This window comes from Crocuta crocuta, unplaced genomic scaffold (assembly GCF_008692635.1).
Source record: "Crocuta crocuta isolate KB4526 unplaced genomic scaffold, BGI_CrCroc_1.0 scaffold207, whole genome shotgun sequence".
Lineage (NCBI taxonomy): Eukaryota > Metazoa > Chordata > Mammalia > Carnivora > Hyaenidae > Crocuta > Crocuta crocuta.
The window spans coordinates 2,899,224-2,912,619 of record NW_027531996.1 but is presented as its reverse complement, the minus strand read 5'-3'; the positions used below and the strand labels follow the sequence as shown (position 1 = coordinate 2,912,619).

Below are 13,396 nucleotides of genomic sequence, written 5' to 3'. Positions count from 1 at the left end.
GCTCCAGGCTCTCAGCTGTCCGCACAGAACCTGATGCGGGGCTCGAACCCACAAACTGCGAGATCATGACCTGAGCTGCAGTCGGACAACGTAACCGACTGAGCCACCCAGGCACCTCTCTGTTTGCCTTATGTTTCTAATCTTGCCTTGCTTAAAGGGCCAAACCACCAGCCTTATCCCCAAGTTACCCCAAATAATCCACTGACCTGCGGGTAGCTGAGGAAGAAGTAGAAGAATCTATCGTGGTGCCTCAGGTTTTTCCTCAAGGGAGGAAAGCGTCTGGATCTCTAATAGTTTTAGCTCCTCCCCAGATCAGAGTTTACCAGAGTACCCTGAAGCTAGCTAGTTATTGCACCACCAAAGAGTCCCTGAATTCAGTCCTGCAGTTGGCTACTCAGTGATGGCTTATTATAATGGATGAGGAGAGACTGCCTACTGGCCTAGTGAATGATTAACAACGGAAATAAAGCACTGCTGTTTACCTAATCCTCTTCCTCTGCACAAAACTTCATCCTTGATAACATGTTGCAATCACTTATTTGCTCCTCTGCCAACCATTTCCCCTAAGTGGAAAGATAATATGAATTAGATGCCAGAATTCTCTTTTTTTTTTCTCTTCATAAACACAAGACAGACCTACACGAGGCAATCCAGCTAGCCTAGAAAACTTGGGTGCTGTAGGGTTGAGACTAGGTCTACAAAAATAATCTGCTTCCCATGATGCTAGGTCCAGCAGACCTTCCTGGGGCTAGGTAACTGGTGACTTGCCCTGTGATGGTGTTCCTTCCATCCCAAGATGGTAAAATGGTGGGTAGTTTAACAAATTTACTGAATCCCTGCCATGTGCTGAGTTGCCTGGAACGTAATCCGTACTCAATACATGTTAATTAACTACTACCACCACCACTACTACTACGTGCTGGCCACCAAGCGACTTCCAGATGTTGGTCTATCATTGAGCGCTGCTATGCAGTGAAATGCAATGAAGGGCCGACATGTTTGTGATCACACAGATTTAGGAAGAACCTCAAACCCTGACATTATCTAATTAATGTATTAATCCTTAGGGTTAAGATTTGTGTACTCGGGAGATTGCTATTAAAGGCAAGTTTTCCTGATAACTTCACTTTTTCTGTCATAAACACCAAAAGTCTCATAAAGGTCTCAGAAAAGACGGAGTTGAACCACCACAGAGCTTTGACAGAGATAGGAGATTTGAGCTGGGCTTTGAACGAAAAGTGGAAATTATTAGATGAAACTGAGAACGCTATTCGAGGTAAAGAGAACATGAGCCAAGTCATAGGGTGAGACAGATTTGTTGATTTGACCAAAATGAGCATAGAGGAGGATTTCAGATTGTGCCAAGTCTTGAGAGCTAAGTTGAAGGAAATACCACATTTAAAGTTGAATCTTCAAAATTCCATTTCCCAATCTATTGGAGTGCTTTTCTTTACTTCCCACAGTGACTGCTCCAAATTTTTCTCTCCAAGTCAACAAAAGGTCTTACTCTTGGCAGGTGATATTGCCTCCTACTCAACTAAACAATCGTTCTACAGTAGCTTCTACCCACCTCAAGTTTCTCTCCTATTCACTCCTGTTTCAGAACAGATCTCTTTTGTTCTTTTCCTTCTTTTCCAGGTGTCTTTCATCTTACAATATTCCCTAAATCTTGCTAAAACCACAAATGCCATTATTCTTCTGTCATGAGGTGCTTACCTCCCCAGGTCTATTGAGTTTCCTGCCTACTTTTTCTCGTTAGTCACTCCCCCGCCCTCCCTGTGGCCTTCCAACCTGGCTTCTTTCCACGCTTGTGGACACAGCTCTTTCAGGCATGTCCTTATCTCCAAATCCATTTTTTTTAAAACTCAGCTTATGATTTCTCAGCAGCCTCTAACACTGTTGCTAATCTCCTTTCTGAAACTGTTCCCCGTTGGCTCACACTGCCCTAAACTTTCCTGATTCCTCTCTCTTACTAAATGCCCTTAGTTCTTCTTACCTCCTCTTGCTCTTTCTCATCCCTAAATATAGATATGTCCCAGGTTCTTTTCAAAACTTTTTCTCTTCATATCTTTCATTACCGTACCTGCTGTCATGGTGTTAACTGTTCCCTATAATAGAACTATCCCACAACCACCTCTTTATATCTGAGTACTCTCGTAAATGCAGACATACAGATTTTTTTGCCCGTCAGACATCTTCCAAGCACTTTATACTAGCACATCCAAAGGGAATTTTTCATTTCCTGCCCAGAACCCTCACCTTTTGACCCCAACATCAATCTAGGCTTCCAGGAATGGAATTTCAAACTCAACTTTAAACCTTTCCTCTCCCTCATCCTCCAATGTTTGATGAGTTGATAAGTTGTTTTTGAGTTTCCAGTTCTCCCATGTCTAGTATTCTCTTTCTGTTTCTACTGCCACCACCCAGTTTAGGTAACCGTTGTCTTCTGCAATAGCCCTTTAAATGGTTTCTCTGCCTCTATTCTTTTCCTACTTTGACATATATACACTACATACTGTTGTGAGAGATATCTGTGTTCCGTCCCTATCACTTCCTTTCTTGAAAGCCTTCTATCTCTTCTCACTGCCTACCAAATAAACATTAAATTCTTTTTTTATTTTATAATTTCCCATTTTGTCTTTATTTATACAGCCTTATGTTATACTGGCGGTTAGCAAAATCTTTATTGGAGTTTATGCTCATTGGGGACCATTCTTATTTTAATTTGTATACCTAGCTTCATCTAGTTTAATATTTTATACCGCAAAATACTCCAGTATATTTTGTTAAGTAGGATTATTTAAAGATAATTGGTCAACTGTTGAATCGCTATATCTTTTTAATTTTATTTTTTTATTTTTTANCTGCATGTTGTGTCCAGGTCTCCCAGCACCATCTGTAAAGAGGCTGTCTTTTTTCCACTGGGTATTCTTTCCTGCATTACCAAAGATTAGTTGGCTGTATACTTTTGGGTCCACTTCTGAGTTCTCTAACATACTCTTTAAAAGCCTCCATAACCTGGCTTTAATGTATCTTTCCAGCCTTCTTTCTCATCACTTCTCATGCTTTATTCAGGTCAGTCTAGACCGTGTGCATCCCCAAAACATGATCCATCCTTCTTGCCTCTGCACAACATTTAAAAAAAACTCATTTATTTATTTATTTGTTTATTTATTTATTTATTTACTTATTTATTTATTTTAGAGATAGAGAGCACAGGCAAATGGGGGAGAAGAGCAGAGGGACAGAAAACTCAATTTAAAACATTAAAGAACTTTAATGGAATAAACACCTGGAAATTCATTACCTAGGATAACTGTTTTCATTTGTGCCTGGTATCACCTGGCCCTTCTCTACAAAAAAAAAAGGTTTTGCATAAATGCAATCATAAGTACTTATTCTGCATTCTACTTTTACCTAGGATTATATCTTTAAGGTATTCTGACCATAATTAGCACTTGTCAAAGGCTGCATTACCTTTGGTGTGCCGTAATTTACTAAACATTTTCCTAAGATTGGACATTTCAGGTGTTCACAAGGTCTTGCTAATATAGACAGTATAGGCAATAATAGCACAAGCAGCTTCAAATTAAAAATCATTTTGCCCAAGTTAGATTAATCCGAGGAGTGGGTTTACTTGGTCCAAAAGCTTAAGACTCTTTACGACTCTCTTGCTACATTTCTTAAATCTTCTCCCAACTTGTAATGTCCTCTTCCCCTAATTTTCATCTCTCAATCCTACTCAATTTTTTTAAAATTATTTATTTATTTTGAGAGAATGTGTGTGTACAAGTTAGGGAGAGGTGCAGAGAAAGAGGGAGATAGAGAAAGAAAGAGAGAGAAAGAAAGAGAGAGAGAGAAAGAGGGACCGAACACAGATATCTCTCACAACAGTATGTAGTGTATACAGGTTAATCTCGATCTCACAACCTTGGGATCATGACCTGAGCTGAGATCAAGAGTTGGATGCTTAACCAACTGAGCCATGCAGACCCCTCAATCCTAGTCACTTTTAAAGGCCCAATTAACCATGACTCTTCTTAACAATTTTCCTGCCTCTTCCTCCCAGACAGAAGGCCTCCTCATGGACACTGAGTTCCCAAAGCTCATTGCTCTCTGAAAAGTGTTTATTACATTCTGATCACCCTGAATGGATGATATATGTATACCTGTCTTGTTTCTATTAATAGACTGGAGGCTACTTGAGAGTTTCTTATTCTCCTTCATAACTACACCTAGGGATGTTCCATTATTTCAAGCTCTCTTAGATATTTTCTTTGTATTTTATCCAGATTTCCTATGTGTTTTGGTAGAGAACAGAATGAGAGATGGGAGAAATCTGTCATATCATGTCAGTATGACATCTTGATAGGGAAACCTTAGGATTCTTGCTTCTTCTGCCCTCTAAAAAAAAAAAAAAAGAAGAAAATATGTTCACTTATTTTCCACCACCTTAAACTTACCATTCCAGGCTGGGTTTCATCTAAATGTGGTAAGCAATATTCCCACAGAAGATTTAGAAACGTAGTTTCCTAAACAGGATATAGGGGAGACTCAGAAGACAGTTTAGGTCCTAACTCTACTTTTGTCTCAATAGGTCATTTTAAGGATATAATTGTTCAGAGCTTATTTTCTCAAATTGACAGGTTAATTTTTTTCTTCATAAGCATTGGTTAATTTGAGGTTATTTCTTGCCTCACCATTTGTGTCTCATTAACATACAAGGCATCCCCATAGTTGGGATCTGAGCTTTCCATTCTCTGTACAGACAGGAAATTCAACCCTCACTCCCCATTGATGTGCTGCTAATTCTGGTCTTAAACAGACAACCACCACATAAGAGCAGCACACATACACACTCACACTTTCTCTCTCTCTTCTCTTTTACACACACACACAAACACACACACACACACACACACACACACGGTGCTTTATGCAACTGCAGTTGGTTACTGTGAAGTTGTGTTTCAGTCTAATGAGAGAAAAATCGGAAACCAGTTTCAGAACCAAGAGGAAAATTTATTCATAGACGGTTTTCTATTACCCAGTCTGCTCAGCTACAATGTCAGGGCACCATTTTTTGCCTGCAATTGAACTTTCTTCATTTCCAGGGAATATTTTAGTTCCTCCATTGTTAAGCCATTTTCCTTTAGTCTTTGCATAAAGTTCTGTATGGCTTTGCAAAGTTCTTTATTCTCCTGAAAGGCAAGCTGAAAAAAAAATTGTAAGTAAGTTACAACTTAAGAACTGAGATCCAGCTGTATACTCTGAAGCTAATGAGTCATGTTTAGATCCCTGATCTGGGTCTTCAACATGATGAATCAATTAAATTTTTCTAGCTTATATATACTTACTATTATCCCAGTAATAAAAAAAAAAAAGAGGGATATAAAATTGGGATCTCTATGAAAATTGATCTGTTCAGTGTTTTTTGGAACCTAGAAGAATTTTAGAGACTTTTCACAACAATATGTACAAGTCTAAGATGTGAGTTTATGAAACTCGTTCTATAAAGTCCATGAGACAATAACTCCTACCAACCCGTCTTCATGAGGTGTTTGTGATGATGGTGGTGAATGAGAACTTCTTATGTAAAAATGTGAGTTAATAGTTTATGATCTCCCTTCTATAATCAGTCCAAGGCCAACCCTTCAAAAACACCCCACAGTGAACAGATAATACTGAGTATGTGCCAGGAGTGATGCTAGGCCCCAGAGATACAACTGTGAATGAGACAGACAAAACCTACTACTTACAAGCACCTTCTCAAACTCAGTCTGTGGAATTGGTTTCGGAGCTTCTTGGATCAACTCACAGACTGGCAGTGCACTGCTCCACTCCCCATCAATGCACCGTTGGTCTCGTGTGCCCACTAATTGGTACCTGAACAGACATTAGAATGACAACAACTCTTAGCCTTCCTACCTTCTGATCTGGGTAACTAAGGCTGGTTTTGGATCGTTGTATTTCAGTATTTCATATCATGATAAAGTCCACCTTCCTGAGCCTTAATGACTGCTTATTTCAGCAATCAACTAAAACCACTCCCCTTGGGAGTGGAGAGGACCCAAGTGCCCAAGTGGTAATTCAACCTGTAAAACATGGAGCAGTGAGATTCTGGATACGTGTGTTTACACACAGTTGTTGGATGGAGAGGGTGAGGGATGAAGTGCATCGTCATTCAGTAACTTAAAAAAGGATAGCCATCGGCTCTCTAAAAAGGAGTGGAAAGCTAGAGATAGTCCTCAAATCTTTGGAAGGAGATACAGCTTTTAATCAGAAAAACATGTCTACTAGAAGTTTATAACGAGATTGAAATTATACTGAGGCAGCATGACCCTGAGTTGAGAAGGTTGAAGGCAAGGAAAGAGTAAGAAATCTGTCAGCCAGGGAATCAGGTAGTCTAAATTAAGGTTAGACATTAATTAGAATGTATTAAGGCTCTATAAATCATTCTCTTTCTTTGTCTTTTTTTTTTAAAGGATATTTTAAAAATTCAAATAACTGCAAATAGGAAACCAGATGGGGGGAGGGGGGAAAGCTGGGACAATAAATCATTCTCTTTCCACACTTCCATATATTCTCTGTTTCTTTGAGTTTTGGTACTCAGATTCTTTAGAAAAACGTACATTTTAAATATCCTCTTCTTTTTTTTTTTTTGAGAGATAGAGATTGTGTGAACAAGCAAGGGAGGGGCCAAGCGAGAGGGCAAGCAAGAATCCCAAGCAGGCTCCATGCTCAGCCCAGGGCCCAACATGGGGCTCGATGCCGTGACCCCAGGATCATAACCTGAGCCAAAATCAAGAGTCAGACACTCAACCCACTGGGCCACCCAAGTGCCCCCTCTTCTCTTAACTAAAAGAAAAAATGTAATACTTTAGGATAAATAAACTAAATACTAGATAAATACTTTAGGATAAAGACATTGGTCTATCTTTTAGAGATTGGGGACAGCTGGCGGTGGGCTAAAGCAGCTCTCAAAATCAGAAAGAGCTCAGATTCCTGAAGCAGTAGGAAGTCTGGGCACGAGGTAAGACAGACTAAATCACTCCCCAAAACAACGCTACCTACCGGTCAATGGGCAAGATCTTGCTTTGTGCTTTTTTATAATTTTTAAAATTTTTATTTATTTAGTGTGTGTGTGTGTGTGTGAGAGAGAGAGAGAGAGAGAGAGAGAGAGAGAGAATGTGCATGAGCAGGGGAGGGGAAGAAAGAAAGAAAAGGAAAAAGAGACTCAGAACACAGAGCCCTCTGCAGGGCTCAAACTCATCAACTGGGAGATCATGGCCTGAACTGAAATCAAGAGTCAAATGCTTAACTGACTGAGCCATCCAGGTACCCCAAGATCTCACATGTGAAAGGCTACATATAGACGACATGATACTCTACATAGAAAACCCGACAGACTCCACCAGAAGCCTACTAGAACTGATCCAAGAANTAAAAAAATGAAAGGCTGCATATACTTACCTCTCTTCACAGTGATAAGTAATGGTCGAACCTAAGTTGAAATCTCTTCCCTCAAAGTAGCCATGAGCTGGATTCCCAGGAGGGCCACAGTCTCCTGAGAAACAGGGAACAGGAGTGACAGTCATGAATTATGCTCAATTAACAGCAGCCCTTAAGTTTAACTGTCTATGTGGGATCTTGGAACCCATTTTCCATTCACTTCCTTCTGGTAAGAATCATGTCTATTCTGAGAGAGACCTCCTCCCCCTGCTCATTCTCTGAGTGATTAGGAATTTCAGAATGCTTTCTGATTGGCATAAATTTGAGGAAAGCAAGTTTAAGTTGTAGAGATTGTCAGTGCACAAGAAAAAAAAATTAAACCAGAGGTCGAAGTGGGAGTAGCAACTCCCTAAGAGCGGAGATAAATGGTGGGAGTTCAAATGGAGGCAGACGTTCTCTGTGGGACAGAACGTCTCTTGTGCAACACGAGAGCTTCAGAAAGGCAGGGTATAGCTGGGAGGAAAGAAGATGAGTCTATAAAATTGTGGAAAGAGAGTTGGACAAAGTACTAGATGTTCTGAATTTGGGGTTCTGGCTCTTTCACTAACCATGATTTTATCCTTCTCTGTTCCCTCCCAAACCTATGAGATGAACAGGTTAAATAGTATTATCTCTCAAGTCCCTTTGAGCTCTGAGATTATATAAGTCTAAACATGATAATCAAGATTAAAGGGTAAATTAAGAATAATTATGTAGGTATATATTTATGGAAACATCAATGCCTTCAAAACAAATAGTTGAGTAAAAGTAGCAAAGCATAAAAGAACATGTGTTCGTATAGTACATACTATATAATACTATGTATTGTAATAATGCATACAAAGAGAAATGTAATTATAATAATAGCATAAAATGCTATTTTTGTAAAATATACTTATGCATCAACATATATGAGCAGGAAAAAACCTGAAAATCATATATCAAAGTACTCTGTTATTTCAGAGTAATAGCTTTATAGGTAATTGTGTTTTCTTTTATCTTCCGTATTTTTCTGCAACACAGATGTTTGCTTTGAGCAGTTAATAAATAATTTTTTAAAGATCAAAAACTGATTCAAAAGCTGTATAGACGAAAGGAAAAAGGATTTCAATGAGTTGATTAAGGAACTCCAGGACAAACATGTCTCTCCTGGTAACTTGTAAGAGTACAGCTTCCAACTGAAAGAGTTGATACATATCTTGGGCCTAAGCAGAAAAGAATCTGCTTTACTCGGGGACCTAAGGAGCTTCCACTATAATTGGGCAATGAACTAACATGAAAATACAGAGGTCCTGCATTTCAAAGCTAGGATGAGAAGTACTCAATGAAAAGAGAGTAAAATAGGAAAGGCCCAGAAAAAGTAAATTCTTTAAACCTATGTCATGCTAATAATGATATTATATACTTGTAATTTAACTGCCTATAGTATATATGTATATCTTAAGTAACCCCTACCTCCTTGAAAGAGGCTATATATAGTTTGTGCTTTTAAAATGCTTATTGAGGTCCCTGAGTGACTCTTTTGGTTGAGCATCTCTTGATTTCAGCTCAGGTCATAATCCCAGGGTCATGGGATCGAGCCCTGTGTCAATCTCGGTGCTGAGCAAGGAGCCTGCTTAGGATTCTCTTTCCCTCTCCCTCTGCCCCTCTCCCCCACTCACTCTTTCTCTCTCTCTCAAATTAAAAAAAAATTTAAATAACAAAAAAACTGCCTGTTATCTTAATAGCTACCGCCAAAATACATCGACAGAATGATAATCTGTTTCCCTCACTGACATAAGTGACTAGCTCCTCATATCTAGAATGATATTAGGTGAAATCATTTTTTATTTGCTAATTTGCTCAGGAAAACATGTGTATCTAATTTTAATATTCATTTCCATAATTATTAGTTATATTCATTATCCTTCCATAAATCTGAGGAATATAAATGCTGTTTGGGGGTTAATCTTGGAATTGTCTAACCTTAAAATTTGCCAGGTATATCAGGGAAGGCTCACAAAAATAAGATAAAAACATAGAGGGAGACAAACCATGAGATTCTTAAACACAGAGAACAAACTGAAGGTTGCTGGAGGGATGGAGGGTAAGGGGGATGGGCTAAATGGGTGATGGGCATTAAGGAGGGCACTTGAGGGGATGAGCACTGGGTATTGTATGTAAGTGATGAATCACTAAATTCTATTCCTGAAGTCATTATGACACTATGTGTTAATTGACTTGGATTTAAATTTAAAAATTAAATTAAATTAAATTAATAAAAATAAAAATTGGGCCCCAAATCTTAACAGACACCTCAGCAAAGAAGATATTCAGATGGAAAATCAGCATAAGACAAGAGGCTTGACATCATTTGTCGTTGGTAAATGCAAATTAAAACAAGGAGATACCGCTATACAGCCATTAGAATGGCCAAAGTCTGGAAGACTGACTACACCAAATGCTGACAAGTATGTAAAGCAATACGGCCTCTCCTACATCGCTGGTAGGAATGCAAAATGACACAGCCACTTGGCAAGACAGTTTGATGGTTTCTTACAAAACCAAATATGCTCTTACCATAAGATCCAACAATTGCACTCTTTGGTATTTATCCAAAGGAGTTGAACACTTAAATCCACACAAACACCTGCACCCGATATCTATAGCAGCTTTATTCATAAATGTGAAAACTTGGAAGTAACCAAGATGTCCTTCAGGAGGTGAATGGGTCCATAAACTCGTGATACAACCAGAAAAGGGATATTATTCAACAACAAAAGAAAATTAGCTATCAAGCTCTGAAAAGACATGGAGAAATCTTAAATGCATATTTCTAAGTAAAAAAAAAAAAAGCCAATCTGAAAAGGCTACATACTATATGATTCCAAGTTATAACATTCTGGAAAAGGAAAAACTATGGAAACAATGAAAAGGTCAATGGCAGAGAGGAGTGGGGGAAGTAGAGAGACGAATAAATAGAGCAGAGAGGATTTTTAGAGCAGTGAAAAGACTTTGTATGATATTATAATGATAGACATACATAATTACATATATGTCCAAACTGAATATATAACACCAAGAGCGAGTCCTAGGTAACTATGGATTTGGGGTGAATACGATGTATTAACATTGGTTCATCCTTGGTTTTAAAACAAAAAAGTACTATTCTGGTGACTGATGTTGATAATGGAGGAGACTGTGCCTATGTGGGGGTAGGGGGTGTATGGGAAATCTCTGTACTTTCCCCTCAGTTTTATTACAAATCTAAAACTGCTCTAAAAAACTAAGTCTTAACAAAAATAAGTCTTTAAATAAATACATCTGTAGCGTTAGATACATACCTTTCCAAATGAGATTTTATTTATTTTATTTATATATATTTTTTTACAAATAGTTTATTGTCAAGTTGGTTTCCATATAACACCCAGTGCTCATCCCTACATGTGCCCTTTTAAACTTAACTTTTTGTTTCATATCTTTAAATTTGAAACTCTGGTTAGAATTACACTGTAATATCAGTCCGTCCATCCAGGACCATGGTATATCTTGTAGGTAAGTCTTATTTTAGGACCTTCAGTAAATTTTCCTATAGGTCTCATGAATGGAATTATTTTTACATTTCAATATTCGTACCATAATTATTATTATATTTTAATATCCAGAACAAAAAAATATGTTTTTATTCGGATAATTAGTAGTTTTTCATTTTGAGAAACGCATCAATCATTTACTACATAAAATTATCTCTTCTATTTTAAAATCCAACCTTCTTACCAGAATAAGTTAGTTTTTTGTTTTGTTTCGTTTCCTTATTTTGTTTTTGCTTCATTTTGCAAATTCCATTACTGCTGAGTATACAACTCAGATGCTATTTCATAATGGCCATTTTCAGCTAGTTGTTTCCAACTCTATTAGTAATAGAGTTTGTTCAAAACTTGCAGCAAAAATTCTGCGGCCAGATCAAAACTCACAAAACCTAAAATAATCATAAAATGGCTGAAACAAGTGATGAGATCTAAAGAAACATACAAAATATAAAAAATAAACTATGCAAAAAATTATATTCTTTATGCTATGTACTGTGAGGATTAAAAATGACTCTTTAGAGATTTGGAGCAGACCTTCAAGAAATGATGTATTGTAAATGAAAAAAATAGATATAATATAGAGTTGCCAATTCCACAAGAATTCTTCATGTGAGTATATTGTAATGCTGAATTGAAACAATTCAAATGTCAGAAGTATTTTGATATTAATTATTATATTACATTTATATTTAAAGTATTAGAACATATTAATATACATGATCATTTTATAGTTGATATTATTCCAATAATATGTTTTAATTCTAGTTATATTTATTTTTTTGTCTTTCTTTCAAAGTTTATTGTCAAGTTGGCTTCCATATAACACCCAGTGTTCATCCCAACAAGTGCCCTCCTCCATGCCCAAAACATATGGAACACGTCACGAATTTACGTGTCCTCCCTGCGTAGGGGCCATGCTAATCTTCTCTGTATCGTTCCAATTTTAGTATATGTGCTGCTGAAGCGAGCACCGTACCATAATTATTAGAAAGTAATACTATTGATTTTTCAATATTTATTTTGTGTCCAAGAATAAAGTTTTTTAGTAGAATTTCTTGGATCTTTTTTTTTTTCTGAGAGAGAGAGAGAGAGAGAGAGAGAGAGAGAGACAGCATGAGCAGGGGAGGGTCAGAGAGAGAGGGAGACACAGAATCAGAAACAGGCTCCAGGCTCTGAGTTGTCAGCACAGAGCCCGATGTGGGGCTCGAACCCACCAACCATGAGGTCATGACCTGAGCCGAAGTCGGACGCTTAACCGACTGAGCCATCCAGCTGTCCCTCTTGGATCTTTTAAGTATATTTTACAAATAAGTAATGTCCCATCAATCATTCTAGGAATCTATCCTACAGAAATAATAGCATTGACATAACAATATATGTATCTGTATACATATATAACATTCATTTCAGCATTGTTTATAATAGCAAAAATACAGAAATAGAGCAAATGTTCATCAATATTAGAGATGTGGAATACTAGGAGATAGAAAAAACAAATAAAGAAAAGCAGGAGATAGAGCCACATATACTGATCGAAAAAGATTCCCATGTATAATGTTACGTGAATAAAAGCAATTTAAATAACACATAAACCCCATATTTGTAAGCATTTATGTGTGTAGATATGTGTGTATGCATTTGTTTATTTTAAATGTCTGCATAAACATAAGAAAATGTCATGAAACAAACACATTCCAACTAATTTCCTCTGAAAACTGTGAATTACTGTGTTAGAAGGAGGTACTTTCAACTCTTATTAACATTTTTTTTAATGTTTATTTATTTTTTAGAGACAGAGACAGAGTGTGACCAGGGGAGGGACAGAGAGAGAGGGGGAGACACAGAATCCAAAGCAGGCTCCAGGCCCTGAGCTGTCAGCACGAAGCCTGACACAGAGCTCAACCTCACGAACCGGTGAGATCATGACCTGAGCCGAAGTTGGATGCTTAACTGAATGAGCCACCCAGGTGCCACTCAACCCTTATTTTATATAATTTTGCAATGGGTGATATGGTCCATTCCCCTTGTTTTCATGTATTTTTCAAATAAGAACTTTAAGTCATTATCATGAAACAAACAAAAAAAGCCAGATGCCTCAAACTATCCTTTGTTGGACTTAATAGGACAGGAATCCTACTTGAGAGGGGGGAAAAAGTGTCTATTGTTTGGAGGCTTTTCGTTTCACTAGAATATATCATTTGCAGTGAGTTTTGGCTCTGTGAGCTCTATTTGTTTCTTTGCCTCCAAGATCCCAGACCCTTCCCAGATACAAAAAAAAAAAAAAAAAAAAAAAAAAAAAGGAAAAAAAACACCCAAGGAGAGGGAAAAATGTCAGG

At 37.6% G+C, this 13,396-nt stretch overlaps 1 protein-coding gene and 1 non-coding gene across 4 annotated transcripts in view; both read right to left on the bottom strand.

Moving 5' to 3' along the window:
* Nucleotides 1–5,001: 5,001 nt before the first annotated feature.
* The window catches only part of C4BPB (complement component 4 binding protein beta), a 10,718-nt gene continuing 2,323 nt past the window's right edge, over nucleotides 5,002–13,396 (bottom strand). For all 3 annotated transcript variants that reach the window (XM_077775111.1, XM_077775112.1, XM_077775113.1), the window contains exons 4-6: nucleotides 7,474–7,567; nucleotides 5,760–5,886; nucleotides 5,002–5,213 (exon numbers count right to left, since the gene is read on the bottom strand). In XM_077775111.1, the coding sequence (XP_077631237.1) occupies nucleotides 5,061–5,213; nucleotides 5,760–5,886; nucleotides 7,474–7,567 (374 nt within the window). In that variant the 3' untranslated portion in view covers nucleotides 5,002–5,060. The remainder of the gene's footprint in view (nucleotides 5,214–5,759; nucleotides 5,887–7,473; nucleotides 7,568–13,396) is intronic.
* Nucleotides 11,925–12,031, bottom strand: LOC144240754 (U6 spliceosomal RNA). The gene has a single exon (XR_013337842.1). It is a non-coding gene; the product is annotated as a U6 spliceosomal RNA (small nuclear RNA).